We start from the raw sequence: 24,190 nt of genomic DNA on the forward strand, positions 1-24,190 counted from the left end.
AGGTCATCTTCTCATTCATTATGGCACTTCACAAAAACATACAGCCCTTAAAATACAAATTAATAAACCAGGCCCACATTATCTATATCTATCTACTTTTTGGTCTTTTCTAAAACTGCAGGGTTTTGCTCTTGACATTTGGCCACAGCATCACAATAAAATCTTGGGTTTCTTTCTTTAGGAATTCTACATAATTGATTAGCCACATTAAGTCACTGAAAAGAATGACCAAAAATCCATATAACCTTTCTGACATAGATGTTGTTTAAATGAGATTTCTGACATTACATTATCTTACAAAAGGAGTCTAGGAATAGAACTACAGATTATAAGATAATGTGCAAGCTGATTTCTAAATTCAATACACCAAAGCTCTGACTAAGAGTTAAAAAGGTGGTCTGCCTTTATTCACCTCTCCATCTTTCCCCAGGGACAATTCCCAGTGATCCCCAGCAATCACATACATGCTAAATTATGCCAGTTTTATATAAAAGTATATTACAGATCTTTACTCTAGTTACAGTTTGCCATTGTACAATTCACCCATGCCCTCTGCATCTTGGGGCAAAGAGAGGAAACTGGTTTTTGAAGACTGTAAAGCCAACAAAAATATGAAGAATGGTCCAATACTAAAAATGTGATCTCTGTAAGGATTTAAAATGTGGCCCTGGGCACTTTGCACAGGAATTCCACTTAGCTAAGTGATTGTTCAATAAAGTTATTTCACCCATTTTTATTACATAGATTTCTACAATTGTCTCCCCACAGCCCAAGAATGCACTATGGGCCTCTGAATGCAATAAACAGGGGCAAAATAACAAGGTTCCTGCTGTCTGCAGAGACTGACTTTTTCTAAGAAAAAAATTTGTTCAAAATCCAAGACCTCAGAAATGCCAATAATTCCTTAGTATCATAAAGTGATCTTTTGGATTCACAGATGTCCTTTTGCACACATTTAGAAATCAGTAATTTATAATTTAATTCATTTTAAGTAAATATTCTGATAAATAGAGTAATTCTGAGGCCAGTGTGGCCTCACTCTTATGTTTAGAATAAGGCAGTATAAAATACCTTTTGTACTACTGTGCCTCGTTCAGAGAACCACTAATAACTTTTATGATGTAACTCTGGTTGCAGCAACAATAAAATTCAGACAGAACAATAACAAAGGGTAATAGCCTCATTCATGCTGCATGGATTTGCACTCTCACCCCATATTCCATGACAGTTTAACAGCAGAAGCATCTGCCTTAACTTGGATTTCTTTGCTTTTTATTTATTTGTTTTACAATCTTTTGATGTTACTAAAAGGTATTTTTGTTGATGAATAGCTATGGTGCGCCACCTTGTGTTCCTGCTGTTAATAAAAAGCAAGACCAGCACCAACATTTTTCAGAAATGCTCCTAAAATTTGATTAATCTCACCTTTGAATGTGTGATTGACAGTGTATCCACCCATACACGCCAGCCACCCCACTCATATTTTATTGCATGGTACAGCAAAATCCGAAATATGGTGTACACCATCTCAGTTATCTTCTGCTCCTCAGAAGTCTTTGGATTAAAACAACAAAGGGAAAGCATCCACTCCTGCCAGACAGAGCACTGCAACAAACTCCTGCAAAACATACACATGCTATTGAATCATATTATAAAATATATCTTAGAAATATATACAACAGCTAAGTCAAGAATCTAACATGCTTTAAAAAATTGCTACATGCAAGCTTCTTTAATATTTCATACTGAAGACTTTGCTAGAGTACAGAATTTGCTGAAACAGCAATGAAGCTGTATCTGCCCTCATGAGTTTAATTTACTAGGAGACTTTGTTATTTATTTTATATACTTGTGCATAGAGCAAGCCATCTTACCTCCTGTTTTCTCTGCTGTTATTAAACAGTTTAATCATATCTGAGAGAAAGGCTCGCCGGACCTCCAGAGTTTCTGGACACTGTGGACAATTACGTATCAGGATTGCAATAACCTTCAAAATCGCTGTAAAACAATTAATGAGTTAAAAATATTAGGACTAAGCACAGCATAAAACACAAGGCCTCTTTCAACGGTGTTTGCACAAGGAAAGTGATACCACATAAAAAAGTTTTATGCTGAGAAAAAGCATGTCTCTATTGGAGAAGAAGGTTTAAATAAAACAAATCCCTTCTTTCAATACTTTTCAAACCTAGTCATCCCCCATCAGGGGGATTTCCATGCCTCTAAAGAAAATGGAATTAATTGAATTATCATGTTTAAGCAACACAAATATTACGGCATGACAACTGACAATCTATCAGAATCTGTCAGAATAATTTTTACATGAAGTTCACATAAAAAAGCATCCTTTAGAAAACCAATATATGAGAAAAATGTTCTACCTTATAAGATTTTGCTCTACTTTAACAATACTGAATTTTCAAAGAATGTTACCAACTTCCAGTTAAACTTAACAGTTTCTGTTATAAAAAAAACCTTCCTAATATAAAATTTTATTGTTTATGATCACAATGTTTTCTGTATTTTTAGGAGGACAAAATTCAGGGTACATCACACTTTTTGAAGCAGAGGGGCAGTGACTTTTCTTGTTACTTTAAAAGAAGTCAATTTTGTAAATGCATTAGGGTGCAATTTGAACACAGTCACTGTGATAGTTGCAGTTCATCTTGTACAACTTCTTTAAAGAGAAATTCCTTATTTGATAATAGTAATGATCTAAAAAAGGGACTCTAGAAGTCACTCTTCCTACCAGACCTACATCATTTCAGAATCAGCTCAGTCCCCATATAGTCTATACCGACCACAGCAGTGACAGTCAACTCCAAAAATCTTAGGAGAAAGCAAGAGAAACATGCTAACATCTCTTGATTTATACAAATGTACCAGAAGGAAAATGGCATAATGCAACCAGATTTCTTTCCTCCATATCTGCTTTGCTTTCTTTTCTCTTCCCCCACTTTCAACCTGAAGTAAATCTACAACTGTGACCTGTGACAAAGCAGCTACAAAAGGAAAAAATCTGTTATTTCTCCAGAAAAAAGTTAACTGCCAAAGCTATCATAAGTCCACTGTATTATGTACAGAGCACATTAATAATATATATAATTCAGAAAAGGAGATCAGTATTTTCTCTCAGTTCAAAAGACATCTAAATTTTCGTATCAAGATATTTCCAATAAAGTAAGCTAACCAAAACAGTGAGCAGATGCATTTCTCCTATTTTCCATCTAGCACTGTCATAATGAATGTAATTTAAGATGAAAGGTGTTTCCATATTTTAGGTAATTTAGTCTGACATCATTAAATAATGCATTTAGAATCTTGCTGGAACCTTAACATGTATTAAATCACAGTATCCTGTGCATAGAAGTCTTGAAAAACCATTTCATAATGTGACTGCACAGCCAAAAAAGGTGAGTTATGAACTACGGACACATAAAATGTCTTTCAAAAAGCTACAGAGACATACTGTGTATGTAACTCCAACTAAATACAAGTTATCTGTCCTTTAGAGTGAAAAAAATGTAAAACTGAGATTATGAGACTGGTAGAGGAAATTAATAAATTTGTTCATTTGTGGGATTCTTTTAAAGCAGACTTTTCTTAAGGTAGCACTTTAAAATGTGTATCATTCTTACAAGGATTTTGTATCTTCACCGTTGAATCTGGGTCAGGATGTTGTTTATGTATTACTTGAGTGCAAATTTGTTCAGTCAGAATCTAGCAAGAAAGAAGAAGATGCCATATCAATGTACATGAAGACAGCTTACTGAAAAATAGTTGGATGCAGCACAATCACCATCATTCTAAAAATCAATCAAAAAAATCCCCACTAGTTTTCTTGATAATTTATTTCATCCTGTTTCTAAAACTCTATAAGCTACTTTATTCTTTTATTTCTCTCTTAAGTGCATACTGTTATTTATAGTACACTGGAAGATGAATGTGAATCTAACCAAAGTAATTATCCTAAGGCAAGATCATTGCTATAATAAAATTCCACATCTACATGAGCATCTGGTTGAGACCTACAGGTTACTCATTACCTACAATTGTTCATAATGAGCATAGCTAAGTTAAGGAGGGGATAAATCCAAAGCAGTGAGCTTTTGGTGGGGAAAAAAAGCAGCATTCAGCTGCATCACACTAAGGTTTAATGTCATCTGGAACATATCAGCACAAATACATAAGCAATTTTCTAACAATGTCTTACAAGTAATTAGAAAGATTGGATCCTAACTACAGTGTATGACTACCTCAAACAGGACATTGTATGTGGTCATGGTGAATAAGCTTGTCTGAAGCATCAGTCTTTCAGCCAATAAAGAGAACAATCCGTGTCCAAGCATGACTTCAGCTTTTCTCCTAAAATGGCAGAGAAAGATTAAACAAAATGCATTCCATTTGCTTTAGGGGAAAAAAGTTTAAAACATGTGCCTCAAGAAATACAAAATCACTGTTAAGATATTTTTTTGTTTGTTCCTTAGGTCTTTCACTTTTGGTGAAGGAAAAGGGTTAAGTGCTCAGATTCTGAAAGAATTAATAATTCCCTGAAGGCATCCGCCTTTCTTCCATAAATGAGGTCCACTCACCCTGGGCCCAAAAAGCTGAAATACAGCCTTGTGGATTTCTGGACGAACACTGAAGAAAGCACACCTTTGCCCTCATTTCATTTAAAAATGCAACCATGGACAGTAATCTCAATAGTTATCTACTATCACAGTCGACTCAAGACATATTAAATCTAGTTCTCAGTAACATGGGGTTCCACCTCACCAGTCTAATTCTTGCTATTGATTTCACTGAAAAAGGGTCACTTTAAAAAGAAGGAGGCCATACTGCAAGCAACTATTCAATCAGCTTGATAAGGAAGTGATAATGCCTGGACACTAGCTGCCAGTAACAAGCAATTCCACCATATCAAAAATACATTTGCGACAAATAGACTGAGGGGCAGTTAAAGAAGAGTAGCTGCTACTCAGTGAAGCCTATTTAGTGATTAACCTCCATTATAGCTTTTTCCCCTTTATGCACAAATGTGTGTATATACGCCCAATAATTTATACCCAAAGTAACAAATAAAATGTCTGTGTTACAACCTACCTTTACTCCTTCCTTTCTTGGGAGGTTTAGTTTTAAGACCCAAGTCAGTACTTACTTTGGAGAAAGATGCTTTAAGAAATATCCCATCACTTTCAGAGCTTGGACCCTGATGCCTTCACTTTGTGATGCTAAAAGCTTGTAGACAACCCTAAGTGGAGAAAACACATTGGTCTTCTGTCAACTTGAAGAATAACAAATGCACTTTTTTGGTCCTTCTAAACCTCACATAAAAACTTAAGATATCTAAATGCATTTATCAGTTACATCCAATTTCTTTCATCACTTACTTTTCAGACAGTCAAGTTCTTAGGGCCACATCACTATCGGATTCTAGCTGGACTGTGGTTCATAGTATTCAACAGATCTTTAAATCTGTGAAATATGACTTTACTTATCTACATGGACTACTAAGCTCTCTTTGAAAAAAAAAAAAATTAATTTCCAAATGTTCCATGAAATCATATTGGAACAGAAGGGATAGTACTTATCCTTTACCATAAATAAGATAAAATTTTTGAAGAAATTTGGATCATTTCACTAGGGGAAAGGCAAAAGCCTACCTCATTTAAACAATTTTCAAGAGCCTTTCCAAAACTATTACATGTTACAGCATAGCATTTTAGACCTGCAAGTTTTTAAGAGTTCAAAGGACTTTAAGTTTTTAGGCCTTATCTATGCATAACTCATAACTGAGCACTCATCAATAGTTATGTACTTTTATTATTATATACCCAAAAATAATTCTCCAGACACCTGAACTAAGACCCAAAAAAAAAAAAAAAAATTAGTTCTATACCAGATACCAGAATTAAAAGTAAAACCTAAGAGTGATTAAAAAACAGTTATGTATAACAAATAACTTATCCTGGAGAATGCTGCAACCACAGAAACTATAGAAGGAAAGAAATAAGCAAATTTATGATGCACTGGCTATTCAAGCAATAAATTCCATTTATCTGCTGTTCTTTACAGAACACCATCAGGGTTTCCTAACTGTATAGAGGAAAAGTATTTCCTTTCTCTTTTTTTCCCCCCCATTAGATTGGTTACTTAAACATTTTTAATTTTAAGAGAATTCCAAATATTTGCAATGTTTTTGAAAATTATTTTTAAATTTCAAGATTATAATGACTTAATTGCAAAAAAGTAGATGTATCAAGAAGCATACAAACAATCCATTAAGTCACTGGAAACAATACCAGAGCAAGGAGTGTAACAAATGAGGCAGGAAAACACAGTGATTTCTTGCTGTGGACTCACCATTCATGATGACTTGCTCATATACTTGTTAACAAAAAAAAAAAAAAAAACACCTACTGCTAGTTGTTAAATAAAACCAAATGTACTGCATTAGAGACTCAACCTGATATTCAAATACTTTAGTATTTAGAAGTTTTTATTAGTTTCCCATACATAATACATTACCATACAAATGAAATAAAATCTGATGAAAATGGGCAAAAAGAAAAATAAAAATCAGTCTAACACTAAAAGGGGAGAAAACAATTAGAAACATGCCTAAATGCAGTCTCTTGAGAAAGGGCAACTGGGAAAAAAATATATCAAAACAGGGATTAACCAATAGGTGCAACTAAATGTATGAAATGAGACTCTGCCTTTACACAGCGAGAGAATTACTATTCCTCATATCCTTCTATGAATTGTTCTTACATTTGTTTGCCTGTACCGATTTTTTCACAAATATGTTCAGGCAGGTTCCTGTTACATTAGAGAAGTTCAAGACCATGACCACCCTCTGAGAGCCACAAGACAAAAAGAGTCACAACTTAACTCCTTTAGCAGACTTTCTACTTGTACAAGTAGCATTTGCTGCTTCCCCTACTTTTCTCTTTTCTGTTTGTTGGGAAAAAGATTCCAAATAGTGCATAGCACAAAGTACTACCTTTAAAAAAATACAAAGTTCTTCTGTAAAAGTCTTACAGAAAATAAAAGGGAAAAAAACTAACAAGGGTCAGAAGACATCTGAATCAATTTTTGCCAGCCCCCTTGCAGTTCTGAGACATCTGTAAGAATGGGAGGCTGAAGACAGAGCACCAGTAGATAAAGACATCAATTCACAGACTGAAAGGGATCATTCCCTGTTTAAGTGTGACTGACAGCTTGGAAACATTAAAAAAAACACCTGATTGATAATAAATCCAACAGCACCTCTTGTCAAAATGAACACCTGGACCCAAAAATCTCACAAGATGAGGAGTCATGACTGCAACACACACTGATGAGAACCATTCAGATTTCATGGGAATTCTTGCAAGCAACAGTAACAAAACAACAAAACACTGTTTCCTTTTTCCCACTTAGAAAATTCAAACTTACTGTAATCCATTCCTCTGATCAAATGCAGGGATCATAGAACCAGGATGCTCTGACATCAGAGCAACCAGCAACTGCAAGACATCCATTAGATTGTCATCCTGTTGGATAAAATTTACAAATTTGAATTCATAACATATACACTGAAACATTGTTTTGGCTAAAAGAACTACTATAAAATATTTCAAAAGTATGGAGAGATTAATAATAAACTAAAGACCAAATCACTTTGGCCAAGATCAAAAGAACTATAGCTCTAAAGGCAAGTGCAGAAGAAAACATTACCAAAAATATACTTAACTGTTTAGGGTGAAAAGAGATATATCAGTGTCTGGGATGTAAGGATTTGACAGGCAATGGAAATTTAGACTATGTTCCTTCCTTCCACACACATGCTCCTCTGTTTGCATGTGTATTTCCCAATCCCATCCTGCACAGGAGCTACAAATAAACTGCTGCACATTTTCTGGGGCACAGGGTGGTGTTTAATGAAAAGTTTCTACTCAGAAATGTTCAAACCATGAGGAAAAAAATACTACCAGCTGCCACAGACAATATATTGAATGGGTAATTCAAGCCGCTTAGTAAATTTTTCCATACTTTTAATTTAAAGCACTCTAAACTACAGTTCATTAATTTGTTCCAAATTCATTGTAACTAAAAGTAAAGTAGGAAATAACAAAATGTAACTGTCTTTTCCCATAATCTGTAGTATTAAAATAAACATTTCTTTTAAAACAAAAACAGCCCACAAATAAAACACTGACCAACACTTTTGAAGAAATACTCTGATTCTCTACTCTAGAGTATTTTGAACAAATACTATAATATTCAATTAGAAAATCAGTTCTACATCCTCCTGTACACTTCTATTCACCTGATGATATTAACAGCTGACATTACAGGGGCTATCACTATTTAGCCATATGAGAAGGCTAAATTTTAATTTTTTTTTTTTTTGTTGATGTTTTTCTGAATTCACAGTTAAGATTGTGGGATTCAGCATTCATGGATCTCTGATGCATGATTTTGCAAACTGCTAAGATACTTAAAACATCACATCCTAATCTGAAGGCTATATAAAACTTCTGCTATTTTAATTCACTCTTACATGGTACCAAAGGTCTTATTATTTACTTCTCCACATAAAGTAGAAATGCTTGACTATGATACTACCACGTAGCAGTAACCAACACAGAGAATAAAATGAAAATAGAGGTGTAAGCAAAATTCTTTAAAAATAAAGAATCTACACTGCTTGAAATGAAGGTCAGTTAATTCCTTATTTTACCCATTTCAAGTGCCCTAACAGAGATGCGATCAGTTAGATTTATGTCCCCATTTCCTTTGTCTTTGATGTTGCATCTGGCATAAAGTGCCTTTCCCTGGTGCTAAAATATGAAGATGCAGATGTATCAGTGGTAACCAACATTTTCTCCCAATTAAGTTTATATGCCTCTCTTAGATGCCATTAACATATATCTTTATTTTTTTAATGCATGTTTTCAATTTTATGGCTTTATTTAAGAAGCAAAATAAAAAGGAGAGGAAAAAGAAAACAAAAAATATTACTTAGGCAGCCTAAAACAAGGTTTTGACTTTTTTTAAAGTCACTCTCACCATCTGTTTTTCTGCTTTGTAAATTGGTTTGTAGAACATAAGAAACCATTCTGACTTACTGGCTTAATGAACTTCAATCTAACATTGAACATAGTGCTTAAATCACTGCAAGAATATTGGCATATCAGCACACTACTCTAAAGAATTGGACAATGTCTGCTACTTCCTCTGCAGAGCCATCTTGTGGCATATGGGAGGTTATATTTGAAATTATTCAAACATTTGGTCACAAACAGCACTAGTATGCTACTCTTCATAAACATATCCCCCAAATTAAAAATTACCTCATGTATAGTAAGCAGGTAATTGAGGATAGCCTGCAATTCATCTTCTTTTATTCCATAGTCCTTTAAAAACAAACAGGTTTTCAGTATCACCTTTCAAGTATAGAATGCTGTTTCCAAAAAAAGCATTGTTACAAGAAATGTTTATATCACAAAGCAAGTACCACACAATAAATTTGCTTTCACTTGATCCTGTAATAGCTTCACAGCTGCAAGTTAGCTTCTTCACTCTCCCCAAAAGGAGCCGCTGAATGCCATAAAAGTGTTTCAAAGCAATTTCAACACTGGCAGAAAAATAACATAAATAGCAATATAGTATTTGAAATTGTTGGAATAATACATGTTAATTGATACAGTCAATTTGAACTGAGAGCTTCCTGTTAACAGAAGAATTAAATTGAGGTAATTAAAGGACTGAAAAGCAGATCTGAAAGTTTAACTGTAAGCCTCTTAGCTATATCCATATCCATGTTTGCTTCGTACTTTCCACTAGATAAGCCCATCTTCAGTTCCCATCAACTTTGAAGAAATCTCCATCATTTGTGCTACCTATCCCAGCAATATGCCTTGAGGTATTTTTTGTGAAAATAAAATGGAAACCAACAGTTTCTAAGAACAGGATGAAGGTAGGCAAAAGCAGACTTCTTCAGTTCTGGGGCTTTAATTTTTTAAGGCAAGTCTTTCATTTCCCAAAAAGATCTTGCACCACTATGTACAAACAGAAAACTTGCCAAAGGATCAAATGCCAGTCCTTTTTGACAAATGTTCTATTTACTGCTGTGCTGGTTTTGGTTGGGGTAGAATTTATTTACAAGAGACAGCACGCAGCTATGGTTTGGATTTGTGATGGAAAACGGTATTGATAACATAGAGATATTTTTGTTGTTGCTGAGCAGGGCTTACGCAGAGAGACCAAAAACTTATGACAGGAAAAGGTCATGAAGAAGCCTGTAAGCAGAAGAGCTGCTGAATTCCAGTATTCCTCTAATGTCCAAGAAACAGTTGTGAAGCTTATTGATAGTCTTTCTTATCCTCCTCTGTCCCACTGACCCACAGCACATAGTATTAAATGTTTATATTTAGTCTTTAGCCATGTAGCTGATACTGTTTATGTTTAAAAAAAAAAACCTTAAACACTTATTTCCCCAACACTAAATATTTCTAAGCTAATAACAGCTTAGAACTTCCCCTTTTAAACAGCTTAAAAGGGGAAAAAATGCATCCTTAGCACTGCTGTCCATGGCAAGAACCACAACAAAAAGAAGCAGCTGACACGGTTTTTCTGTTTATTTGCTATCACAAAATTCAACATGTTTAAAGCATGTTAGGCATTTCTTTATGAAAGGAAACTCAAACACCCTACCACAATTAAAAACTATCCTACCTTCATGACTAGCTGTTTAATGAACATCAACAAAAATGCTCGCAGGGATAAAATCTCCTTCTGAGTAGGCCGCGGACCATCTGAAAAAAAAAGTAGATAAATAAAATACAAATTAACAGTTGTTATTAGCATAGACAGTATTTTCACAAAGAAAAATAAAAGACATTTTCTGGGTGAAGAAGGCACAATTTTAAGTCTTTCCACCCTCTATTTCAGACCACAAAACACTACTGTGTTTTATCATTTTTATTAGCAAAATGTATGATTAGTGAGGTTCCACTAAGGCTTCATCTAAATTCTGATTATTTTAATGTTTCCTTGTAGCGCTATGAACCAAATTCATGCAAGGAATAAGACTGATAGAAGAACTTTAGGTCAGAATTTCCAGATTTCAAATTTTTGACATTTACAGTTTACAGGTTTTTCTAAGGTTCTGCCACAGCTCAAAGCAAGAGCTACATGCCATTATTATATACTGGCTAAATACACAAAAATCAATCTTAAAATGCCATGTATAAAGAGTACCTTCAAAGACACGACTTACATTTTTAACTCAAAGTCAAAAAAGACTGGCTTCTGCCATGTCTGTGCAAAGCAGACTTTCAAAGAAACATTTTAAATACTCAAACACTCAGTACCTCCCAGGAGAGGCAAGGTTAAAAAAACAGGTGCAATCAAGTGCCAAAGTCAAGTAAAAGCTTTGGTAAAGAAATCAAAGGAAGTGCTGCAAATACATTTCGGGGGACAGTTTTTACATTTGCCTGGAGGGTCACAGTTCTTATGATCTTAATCATCACAGAAAAGCAAACCATCTAGAGAATGAAAGTAATCATATGAGTCTGGTTTTATAAAGCATAGGCCCACAAGCGTATTTAGTTTAAGAACAGCTATTTTCAGTATAAACCATCCTAGTCAAAATAAGCCATTAAACCGCATTACTAATACTGTCCTATTCATCCATTTGCCTCAGGCTCAATAAATGAGTTACAAAACTAAGTAAATCCACAAGAGACTAAAAAGAAAGGAGAAAAACATGCATGCTTTGCTTCTTAAAGGATGAAAAATACTACAAAACAATCCTTACAGCCCTCTAACAGGCAGGGCTGGTAATTTTGACAAGTTGGTGGCAGGAAGTCAGACTCATCTAGGGAGCACTCACTCCTAGTAAATCTAGCTCTATCCCATCACCTGCTTCTCTCTTTGAAATTCCAAAAATTACAGAGAAAGACCATATTCCCAAGCACAGCTCTACTGTTCCAACATCCTACCATTTCTCTGACCATCTCTATCTAGTATCAGTTTACATAGCTGTCCGATGACAGAGGATATGACTTCTAAAGAAAGTTTCCTATAGATTGTGAAAAAAAAATCTTTCAAAGACAAAAGCAGACCACTCACACTGTTACAGGGAACCCATTACACTGAAGGGTAATTATTTCTGAAGAACCGATGGTTCTATTCTAAACATTGTATATAAACTTTTTTGAAACAAATATCAGATTGTGAGCATAAAAATCAAAAAATATATATACATACCTATGCCCTTGGGAGTTATCCCACTGCGATCTTGAGGGTTCACCACCCAGTAATAATACTTGAGGGTGTGCATGACCAAAAGAACTGTCCCAACCCGCCGGATTGCTCCATAAATATTAACAGTGGCAATGAACTCAGTAGACAGGTAAGTGTACAGGGTCAGCTGAACCTACACCACCAGTCAGGAACAAAAATCATCACACCTGAATTAAAGCATGTCAGATAACTGAATTCTTACGTTTCATCTATCAAAACGTCTTAAATAGATTTTCTGTGCATAGTTTAGTCTTAAAAACCTCTGAAAACTGATGAAAAGATTTAATTATATTTCAGAAACTGTGCAGTGCTGGTTAGAAGGTTTCAGCTGCAAAGTTTTGACCAAAGTTATTCACTGTCAGAAAACAGAAATTTACCAAAACAGAAATATTCACTTTCAACTTCTATCAATACTTGAAATCTGACAACCAAAATCATTTCCTCTTCAAAAATTGCTGAGTTTTTCCCAACTAACCTGCAGAACACTGCAAGTTTCCCAAATCACAGAAAATCCTGAGAGTCTGCAAAACTTGACAATTACATGCAGCAAAGCAGAGTCTGAAGACAATTATTGGATTTCTGTTGCAGAGCCAGAACCCACAATTCTTTGGAGTCAAGGCTTAGTTTCAACACTCCCAAATCAATACACTGTAAGATACCTTATTGATAAGAATAAGCAATTTTACCTGTGCTGGGATATGAATCCATATTTCAGGATTCAGGAGAACATGATCACACAGCTGCTTCAGCAGGGGCACCCCATTGTGTAAATTGCTCAGGTATTTTGAGAAGGCAATGCAAAGTTCTAGCACAGCTCTGGTAACATGAGCTTTGGAAGACTGCAAAAGAAGATTTGCTTAAGGAGGGCCCTGCAACAGTCTAAGGAAAAGTACTTAACTCAAAAAAAAATTAAACATTAATGTAAGACATCAAGGAAGATTTCCTTTACCTTTTCTAGGCTGTGTCCTATCACAAGGAAGCCTTTACAGGAAAGCATTTGTTCTTGCATAGCAATAGAGTTCTTCAACAACTCCATGATGAATGCCAGTAAAGTAGAACTGGAAAACATGTTTTAGTAAACAAAAACGTGTTAAAGGGTTACAAGACAAAGTATTTCCAAATTAACACTCCCACCACACAACCCTGAGATACGTGTTATGTAAATGTTCTGTTATGTAAATCAGGACTTTCAAAACAAAAAGCAAGACTAAATTTTGAATGCTTGCCTCAAAAAACTTTATTTTATTAATGCTTTTCTAACTTGAAATTCTGGCCTCTGAGATAACCATATGAAAACAATTTATTCCTTCTGAATTCTTACAAAAATGCAACAATTAAGTTTGTACTACTCTCTGCTTCATGTTTCAACTATCAAGTTCTGCAAGATCAGTTACAATTACCATTCTACTTCTTAAGCTATCAGATGAGCAAATATTTTTCTAGACACAGCTTTGCTGTTGTGCTGCTGCCAGAGGTAATATTCCTGTCAAAGCACTACTGCCTGTGGGTCAAGACTTTAACCAGCTGAAAACCCTTGTATTGCTGGGCCAATTTGCAACTGCATCAAATCCCTGACTTTTCACATAGATACCCAAGTCTGAGCCAGCTCAGGAAACACCCAGACACAAACAGATGGGCTGAAGGAATAGTGTGACCATCCTTTCTAGTAAACAATGTGGTACAGATCATCTTTAAACAGTCATGAAACTACAAATGCAATGAATCAGAGCAAATTACACCAGAATCCTAAAAAGCATTCCCTTTGTTTTTACTGCTGCTCTTTAACTTAGGAACTCTACAGCTCCACCAGCTTCTGTGTCTGGGTGTTCAGAAGTTGGATGGAGTTGAAACAGAGCTCAAACCAGAGCAAAAGCCTAGTAGCAAGACTCAGTAACAGTATCTTCCAAAAATCTGAAGGTTAAAACAAAACTAAGAAAAATTACAAGGAATGACTTCATGTAGCTGAAAAATTCATCCTTCCTGGAGTTTGTCTTCAAGATTTCTCCAGTGAATTGTCTCCATGACAGGAATAAGCTCAAGACAATTACCCATAATTCTACTACACAAAAAAAAAAAAAAATTGTCAACTATAAAATTTGTGTACAGTTTGATTCTTTGGGAGCTTTCACAGAACACGTGGTGCAAACAACTACATCACTTTGAGGTCATGCCTGTAACCTTTCTGTTGTTAGACATAATTCACTGTTGCACAAGACAATGCAAACTACTTTGCTATTTGATAAAGCAATAGGTAATTTACTTTACTTCAAAGGAACAAAGCCCAGGACACTGCAAGTCCATGCACTCACCAAACAGTTGTGTCAATGTGGTCTGAGGAATACTGCCTATAGTCCAATTGTGCAAAGAGAGGGAAAAGCACCTGCACTCCTCCAATGGAGTGCAGGGCACTTTGGATGGAGTGCGTCAAGACTGCTTTCACATCCTGACAAAGAAGAAACAAGAAATATTGAAACCTCTCTCAGACACTGATAAAAGATTTGTTAAAATAGCCTTTAATTCCTTCAATATAAAAGCTGTATTACTACCAAACAAAAAGAAACAGCAAGAACAAACTGGCTGCCACAGTCAGACTAAATGCCCAGTATGCCTGACCTACTGCTTTAGATAGAGATACTTTTAGATACAGATCTACAGCGCAGTTCCTCAGGTGAATATACAGGAGGTAGTATTCAAAGTACAGGGAAGAAAAGGATTTCATATCAACAGCACAAAGAATGGGAGACAGGGAACATCTGTAGGGGAGTGAACATGTCAGAAGTAAGGAAGAAGGATTTTTTTTCAAAGCTAACCCAGCCTTTGCATTTATTATTATAAAAAATTTTTTTCTTAGCATTCTTTTGCATCCTCTTTAGTTCAAGAAACAGGGGCAGATCTGACCCCAAAAAAACCAACCTATACGAAATTGCATATCAAAATCCCTACAAAACTGGATTTTAGGTATGCAAACAGAAATCATTTGTATCCTCCAAAGCTATGAAAATTTTGATTTACCTGCAGCATGAGGGCATGTGGTGAATGAACAAAAATAGAAGGGTTATCCTTAGGGGATGACTCAAGACACAGCTGTGCATCTGTAGCCCTTGGATTGTACATAAATGCAATAGCACTGGAGAGTTTGCCATCATATAGCAACAATTTGTGATGTTCATCAAGGAAGAGATCACTTTCTGCCTTGAACTTGAATGTTCCCTGGATTGGGAAGCAGGATTGAGGAAGGAAAGGAGAAAAAAATTAGATTAAGCACACTAAAGATACAGATCAGAACAACTATTGCAAAAAATGATTACAATATCGCTTCTTTAATCAAGTAGTATTTCATAAAGAAAGGTTCTCATAAGAACCAAAGACTCATAAGACTCAATTTTACAGTATTAAAATGGCAGAATTCTTTTGTCATCTGAAGAGTGTCATTGCTAGCATGGTGGGTAATATAAAAGAACCACATCAGCCTGAAAACAGCAGGACTGTCAGCAATGTTCACTCAGAAGGAACTAATAATTGAGGAGCAGATACAAAAGCAACCATCATTTTTAGCATGTTTTTACAGCTGCTGGGGAACAACAGCCTTCAATTAGTGCCCCTCAGCCTATGACAAAACAAATAATAAATCACTGCAACAAAACAAATCCTCAGCATTGACTTCACACATTAAAAAAAACCCACTAGCACAAGAAACTATAAAACCGCATTTCGAAAATAAATACATCATAACTGATACAAAGTTTCCCGCCTCAATGAAAAAGTGAACCCAGTCAGAGATAACAGTTGTGCTCTCCCTCTCCCAACCACCAACATGGAAATTCTGAGAAGCCAACAGGAATACCATTTTTTTTTTGTTTTATAACAAATCAAGAAACTGAACTAATGCTTACTTGTAGCTTCTAAGGCCATACAGAGGCTTACAGAAGAAACATGAAAGAGTTTAATAAAAATATTACACTGTAAGATCATTTTTTTTAGGACACAGAGGTGTCACAACATTCTTAACACCTACCATAAAGAATTAAACTTAGGAAAGTCAATTCTAAGATACCTTATATCCCAGGCCAAGCTGATAAATGGCAAAGATCTGAGCAGCATTGAGAGCCTCACTAAAAAGGTAAACAGATGTCATCTGCCCACAAAACACTCGATTGGCATCTGCTGTTTCTGAAGAACCCAGGAAACATTTGTCAAACGTCTGAAAACAGAAAACAGAACCCAGTAACAGGGTTTAATCCATGCTACACAAGCAAATAATGCAAAAAAATATGCATTTCATCAGGGAATATTTTTACATAAACAAGTACTTGAGGGCCTCAGCAGAAACAAGTATTAAGTTCTGAGATGCATAAAACCACAATTTATTCCTCTATCAAAAAGTTACCAATTTTATTTCAACATTTTTTAAAAATGCATTAAATGGGGGAGGTTTATTAATGAAATGGTAAAGAATATCTATGTAATGCATCAAGATGTTCAGCTGCAGACAGTGTGCAGGGATTACTCACATCACTGGTGTTGACAAACCACGTTATTTCCCCATAAGATGCCAGTTCCCCATTCACATAACATCGGAGTTCACTGTTCTTCCATCGGTTATAGATGTGCACTATAGTCACCATGTACCACTAAACAATGAAAAAACAATTGATATAACTCTACGAACACTTGGGAGTAGCTTAAGCATTCAAGTGGGTCTTGGAAGAACAAATTCACCTCTTTATGTGAATTAAATTAAGACTGAAAGATGTATTTTAAGTAGAAAATATTAATAAGTCACTAGTGAGTTTTCTTGCATTGCTATGTCAAAGAATAACATGTCTTTCCACACAGGAGCTTAAAAGGCATTTATAGCATGTAACTCCAAAAATCCTTATGACAATGCTGAATCAAATTTACACTGAAACTACTCTGTAAATAAGTTCTAAACCGAGCTACTCTTAGCAGGATGGACTTCTACAAATGCCATTCCAAAGAGCAAGGATGGCTTCAGACTAAAGCCTCTCAAAGGCTGTGCATGTCAAATTATCACAAACAGAATCCATATTTACAGCAAGGGATTACTGATAAGGCATTCCTGAGGAGGCCTGTTCTCCCACAAGATGCTTACACCAGTTCCAGAAACATTAGCAGGACATCTAAGTCAAAAAGGGAACATCCAATATCACATAACACTAGCTAATAGGCAAGTCAGCCTTTAATACCATTAATAAAATCAACTCGTGTTTTAGTTGTAAAATTAAAAAGAAATAATAATTCAGAACACATATTTGTTTTGCTCATTGCAGTGTAATTGTTTTTCTACAGAAAGATGAGATTAATCAACAGCTACAACACAGACTCCCAGGCTCCCATTTTAGATTCATGAAACATGTTTGAATGATTTTATTATTTTTACTCACCTTTTGTGGCTTGAAATCAAATTTTACACAGTGCTGGAAACCTTTTCCCTTTGATTTTATGGATGTTACAATCAAGCAGCTTCCAACAAAGTGAGCAGAATAACCAAGTCCTTTGTTTGTTCGAAAACTGACAAATCAGAACAAAATCATCACATACACAGATGGATGCAGAAATCCTTGAACAATTAATAGAAACTGAACATCAGAAATATCAGCTTTACATAATACTCACCAATATAAATAAGGCTTATCCTTATCCACATTAATATTATTTACAGGATCCATTCTTAGCCAAGTGTGGAAAGTAAATCCATTCTGGTATGGCCACTTGGCTATAGGAGGTAAGGCAATAGCCTGAAGAAAGCAAGAAGTTATTCATGTAGAAAGATCAACACAACAGTAAAAGTGTGCAGCTTAAGATACACTCTACAAATATATGCTGATAAAAAGAGATACATTGCGAATGTATGCAGTTCCTCCATAATTAAGAAAAAAAAAAATCTGGCCTAACTTCTTGTTCCCTTTGTACTTGATTGTTACAATATTTAATTAACCTAAATACTTTAAAACTGACCTTTATACCTCAAAAATATTATTAATAGTAACCTATGCTTCAAAATTTAAATGCTTTAGCAAAAGCCTTATGGAATAACAAGTTCTCAAAATGTAAATTCAGATTGTTTTGGTTTTATGGTAACCTGACAGAATAATCATATAGTGCTGGTATTCAGGAAAATAACTGATCATAGTGTTGATATTCAGGAAAATTACTCATCATAAAGGAAAAGCTGGCCACATTTCATTAAATGAATTATTTTCTCTCCTGAAATTCATATTTAAGTAGGCTTCTAGTGAGAATAACACAGAATTTCAAACCTCCTCAAATGAAACACAATGTAAACTCCACCAGGCAAAATCTTCATATCATACATTGTGTTTTTACTGCAAAGCCCTTGAGTTACATGTGGCAGAATACTTTGTTTCAAACAGCTGGGGTTTATTTTTCGGAGTTTTTCAGTTGGTTGGGTTTTTTAGCATTACTATTAACTTTCTGCTGGTGTGCAACCAAATTTGCAATACACATTTCAGTTAAGATTGCCATTAGCTCTGGTCAATGATGCCACCCAGATGATCAATACCAATGAACCAAAAAAAAAAAAAAAAAAATCAAAGAATTCAAGTGTCTCCAGACTTCTTATTATGTTCCCATGCTCCATTCAGCTATTCCTGTCCACACAAAATGCTATAAATCCTTCTGTATATCAGCTAACTAACCAGTGTCCATGTCTTTGCACCAATTCTTGGCAATTGGTAGCATTATCACTTGACTTAACTCACAATGGATCACAGAGTAATTATAGTAAATACTTCATTTCTTAAACTTCCTAATTTAAATATATATATAAATACCTTCCTAAAAGTTACTAAGGCACCCCAATATCATAAAATACAGTTCAAGCAATCAAAATAATTAACAGAATTTAAACCAGAAGTTAGATAGAAAACCACCAATACCAAAATGAACACAGATGTCTGTATATTGTCAAGTTCTGTTGCATGTGATAAAACTGCAGAAGCACTTTTCTAGTAGTCGGCATTTTTCAGTCTCCAAAGGTTTCATTCACAAAAACAATTCATTACATCATCAAGTTGGTGAAATTCAATCTCAAGCCACCAAGGCAGAAAGCTAATGGGTTTATGTAAAGAAAACTGGAAAGAGTCATCTGATAAATCTTATTCAAATCTTATTCTGCATTAAGCATGAAATTTTGAACATAATTTTTTATTCTAAAATTGTAGAAGCAGAAATGTTGAAATACTTGAATTCCATCAGAAGACTCTGCACAGGGTTTTCCAACTGCCTATTTAGTTTCAAATTCTTTTTCAAGTGAACACCACAGAACGTAGAAATTAGTCACAGGAACAATTACAAAAAGACTAATTGTTGCTAAATTTAAGCCTTTTCAGTATTATTCAGCCTATAAATGTCTCAGATCAATGCTTTCTCAAAGATTTCTCACAAGCATCTAGAATGAAAAGCAGGTATATTCTCCTTGAAACACAGTTTAACTGAATCAGTCTAAAAAAAACCCAACAAAATCCAAAAAAGGAGCCTCATTTGTATCCATTCTTTATGTAATAGTATTTGTCCTTCTATAGTGATATTATACATCTATTATAAACACGATTTATTCAGGCACTTATGTAGGTGTCAGGCAGAGAAAAAAACTTGGTTAAAACCCTATGACAATGACAGATGAGACAAAGAACACCACAAATGAAAATAACCAAGGGCCTTAATAGAACAGTGAGCAAAAAAACAATAAATGTAAAATAACTACATACTGCAGCACTTTTTCCTGGAAAGTTGAAGAAGGCATCAGGTCCATACTTCTGAGGCATGCATTTTAACACAGACAGTAACTTCCCAGCATGTGGTGGCTGACAAAGAGAATTATTACATTTGTAAATAAGTAAAACAAACCTCTAAGAAAGAAAAGACTATACACACAAAAAGCAAAATCTAACACATTTTAAAACTTTGCACATGATTGAATAACACCCTGCTAAGACACTCAGCACTTTCAACAAAACAACATTAACAGTCATGAATATCTTCACACAATATACAGTAGATGCACTGAATTCCAGTTAATTAGGTAACTTCACTCAGGACTTGAAGGCCAGAGCCACTTTCACCCAGCATAAACTAAACTGACCCTGAATGTTGATTCCTGCCACTGTCTGTTCATTCCCACCAGCTCTCTGCATGACTTTGCTGTAAGCTAAATAAAACAAACCAGTCAAGATGAAAACTAACTCAGGGAAAACAAATGCTAACCAATTTTTGATTACAGCTGTTCTGTGAAGTGGCTGAGTGAAACCCGTGCCAGCACAAGGGGGACAGGAATAGCAAGCAAAAGGGAGAGGGAAGATCAGCAGAAGGATTATTTTCATCAGGATGACAGTCATAATTAGATTAAATTGATTGGGTTTATACTTTCACATACGTCCATGGAGAAAGATTCAAGTCCCACAGGCAATTTGGAGCACCTAAACTGAGCGCTCAGTGTGAATATGAACATTTCTCCACCACACATACCCTGCTGATTTATTTTAACAATCTGCAGCTATAAACACCAAATCTAGTGTATGAGCTCACAAATACAAAAGAATAGCAAATACTGATCACAGTGACAGGACAACTTTGTGTGCTGTCTTTCACCACATCCTATCTTTCTGGCAGATCTATTTTTAAACCACAATTTTATAATCCTGATATTTTCCTGCAAGTGCCCTTTTTCACCCTGTTGTTAAAAGTTACCCTCTGAAAACTATGCATGATGTTGGAGCATTGCATTATCCATCACAAGTATTTCAAATGTACCAAAGTTGAGTCAGTTCAGCAGTGCTTCAAGAATCTGAGTTAAAACTGAGGAGGAAATGCTGAGAGTTGCTTAGATGTCTGAAGTGCTATAGAATTTGATTGTGTTGCAGCAAAATACTTGGTATCTTTACAGTTCTGCTGATTTTAAGATTTATGGAGTTGTACAACTCCTAACCAATCCAACTGTGGCATTTTTCTCTTGCTTTCCCCTGTATTTGGTCTTTAATAAGGAAAGGAAATTAAATGCAAATAGCAGGGAGACAGGAAAAGAAAAAGTTAATGTTACAGAGACAACTTTATTTCACCTACAGTTAAATATACTCTCTATGCTCAATTATTAAGTTTAAACCATCTATAAAGTTTAGAGTATTTTTCTTTAAGGAGGTAAGATCTCCAGAGTTATTTATTTCAAAGGGCCTTTTAAAGTCCGCAGTATTATGTGTGCATACTTGTTTTTATATGGTATACTATTTTTTGTAAATTATTTGAAGTCAACAGAGACATTGTTGCCTCTACCCTACACTGGCCAGAGTATTTAGAAATAACAGGAGCTGAATTAAAATTCAAAGCAGCTAAATGAGTGTTAAAATAGTTCCAAAGTCCAGTGAAACAAAGAAGAAAACTTTATCACGTGGCCTCTACAACACAGACATTTTTACTTTATGGAAGGTGGTTTCTCAGTTGTAAAAGGGTCCCTTTCTATTCCACACAGGAACAAGAGAAAAATTTTTCATTGGGACTTATTTCCTCCAGTTCAATTCTGCCAAAGTTTTCACTTCCCTAACTGGATAAATTTTTTTAATCTTCAGGTAAAGTACCATAACGTGAACATGGGAACAAACAGAATTGCCTCTGTAGGCATTTTCTATTTATTTCTCTCTTCTGATTTAAAAAAATACACATTTTTCCTTCAATTTAATATAGCTGGAATCAAAAAAATAAAATCACATGCATAAAAACAATTAAGAGTCACCTTATTATTCCCAGGTGTTCAAAAAGACCAATACAGTCCACAGGTTCAAGAAGAAATTTAACTTCATCGCTATTCTACTTTCTGTATTTTAATTGCTCTCAGATAAAAATATTCTTTATATAATACAAGAAAGCTTCCTGTATTTTTTGGTACATTCAAAATTTGTTAATCATGAAGTTTTAGGAACAGTCTTAGCTTGTGAAATTAGGAAAAACATAAGCAACGCAATAAAAATTGTTTCAGTTTTGTGTTTTCTTTTACCCATCTCCCTTTTTCTCCTTGCAGCTTGCTGAAGAATAACTTCAGCTCTCGAACTGTCAGGTTATAGCTAGCCAACACACCAAGCATGTCCACTAAGAGATCTGAAAAGCAGAAAGAACAGCAATGTAAGTGCGTAATAAAATGCAGAGTCAAATTTTTATCGTCTATGTAATAACTGTGTCCATGAGATTCTGCGTAGAAGCAGCACAGTTTGAATCCCACACTGGGGGAGGCTCTACCTGCAATCATGTTCTCAGCTCTACTGATTCTCCTGAGCACTTGTTCCACGAGTCCCACTTCCGTGCAGGCCTGGAGATTCCGTATGCTTTTCTTCAGGATTGCTGTGAACATGCTCCAAACCTCAGCCTGACAGGTGGTGTCACACTTATCCAATAAGTCCACCATGCAGGTGATGCCCTCTCCTTCTTGGATGATGAAGTTCATTTCCAAGTCAAACTGGCCCCCTACAAGCTTTCAGAGAAAAATATAAAAAAAAAATAAAAAAAGCTTAAGGCAACTGTATCAAAGTATTACTCTATGCCTAAAGTTATTCATTCTGTGAGAAGAAAACTATCAAAGATGTAAGGGAAAAACAAATTTAATAATGAAGTCAGTATCAATGTACCATCTCATTTTTCTTCTGTTTCAAGTTCTGTTGAGTAACAAAGGTGCTCTTACTATCAGATAGTATGTGCACCTACTATTGCTGCAGAAAAACATTTGAGTAGTTTAAGATAAAGATGTCCAAGTTCAGCTTAAAAGTGAAGACACCAAGTGAGTGCTCTAAAACAGGTGAGCCAACAAAGCAGTCAAGATATCTTAAATTACCTGGAGTGACCCTAAAAGCTTTCCTTCGCATTTGCTTAACAAATCTCCATTAACAGGGCAATTCTAGCCAAAAGGAGCTGATGCACATCAGAAATATTGCCACTTATGAACACTTACGAAACATTCCAGTGACTAAACCTGGTTGAGAATCAACTGACAGGTTCATTAGCAGTCCCAGATACTCATAGGAAGCAAAGGCTTGCTGTATTTGCAGGCATGTAGAACACCAGCACTGTTCCAAACCTTTGGGTGTGATTTGACTAAGACACTTAAATCCTGTAATATTTCAGGTCTCCTAGAGGCAAGTTTTGTTTGAACATACACTGAGTAACTAGCCACATATGCCTGTGCAGAGGAGGTGGAGGGGGAAAGGAAATAAATCTTCTCCACTCTCACTTGCATACTTAACAAAACAAAAATTCCAGCTGAAGGCAAAATGCATTATACTAAGGTAACTCCTTTATATCAAGTCCCTCCATCCACTGTTTCAAGTTCTCTTGGACTTTAGAGCTGTATTAACATTACAAATGTGCCACACGTACCAAAATAACCGTTATATACCAGCATACAAACAATAATTCAGATATCATTAACAGAAATTATCAAAATGGACTCATGGCCAGAAATATTTCAGCTCGTTCTCACTTCTACAAGTTTGTGTTATTATTTCTGTCCTATGTGATGATGTTCCTTTGACAGGCTTTGGCCATTAACAGCTTCGGTCCTGCCACCTGCTGAAGTCACATCGTGTCAAAACTGCCCCAAAATCCATACACTAACTTGCTCCCATATTAGCTCCAACAGCTTCTCCCAGCTAGTCAGGATCCAAAGAACAACTTACAGAACAGAATATACGCTCTTCATTAACCACCGAAATTACCATACATTTTCCTCAAGTGTCTAAACCTTGCCACTTTGAAGAAGCAATCTTTGGACTTCTGGGAATAAATCAGTAGTGCCAAACACCACAGGAAGCAGAGAAAAGTTACTGCTTTTTTGACAGAATAGACAATGTCTCATGGTAATGATTTCTAAACAGTA

At 35.4% G+C, this 24,190-nt stretch overlaps 1 protein-coding gene across 4 annotated transcripts in view; it reads right to left on the bottom strand.

Moving 5' to 3' along the window:
- The window catches only part of LRBA (LPS responsive beige-like anchor protein), a 368,276-nt gene that overhangs the window by 305,855 nt on the left and 38,231 nt on the right, over positions 1–24,190 (bottom strand). For all 4 annotated transcript variants that reach the window (XM_072928718.1, XM_072928719.1, XM_030270329.4 and 1 more), the window contains exons 3-22: positions 22,561–22,792; positions 22,322–22,422; positions 20,046–20,141; positions 17,932–18,053; positions 17,700–17,826; positions 16,806–16,925; positions 16,349–16,495; positions 15,307–15,504; positions 14,604–14,737; positions 13,244–13,352; positions 12,981–13,133; positions 12,259–12,427; positions 10,723–10,802; positions 9,339–9,401; positions 7,438–7,535; positions 5,156–5,248; positions 4,254–4,362; positions 3,636–3,717; positions 1,875–1,998; positions 1,426–1,618 (exon numbers count right to left, since the gene is read on the bottom strand). In XM_072928718.1, coding sequence (XP_072784819.1) covers positions 1,426–1,618; positions 1,875–1,998; positions 3,636–3,717; positions 4,254–4,362; positions 5,156–5,248; positions 7,438–7,535; positions 9,339–9,401; positions 10,723–10,802; positions 12,259–12,427; positions 12,981–13,133; positions 13,244–13,352; positions 14,604–14,737; positions 15,307–15,504; positions 16,349–16,495; positions 16,806–16,925; positions 17,700–17,826; positions 17,932–18,053; positions 20,046–20,141; positions 22,322–22,422; positions 22,561–22,792 — 2,550 coding nt within the window. The remainder of the gene's footprint in view (positions 1–1,425; positions 1,619–1,874; positions 1,999–3,635; positions 3,718–4,253; positions 4,363–5,155; positions 5,249–7,437; positions 7,536–9,338; positions 9,402–10,722; positions 10,803–12,258; positions 12,428–12,980; positions 13,134–13,243; positions 13,353–14,603; positions 14,738–15,306; positions 15,505–16,348; positions 16,496–16,805; positions 16,926–17,699; positions 17,827–17,931; positions 18,054–20,045; positions 20,142–22,321; positions 22,423–22,560; positions 22,793–24,190) is intronic.

The sequence above is a fragment of the Taeniopygia guttata genome, chromosome 4 (genome assembly GCF_048771995.1).
Source record: "Taeniopygia guttata chromosome 4, bTaeGut7.mat, whole genome shotgun sequence".
Lineage (NCBI taxonomy): Eukaryota > Metazoa > Chordata > Aves > Passeriformes > Estrildidae > Taeniopygia > Taeniopygia guttata.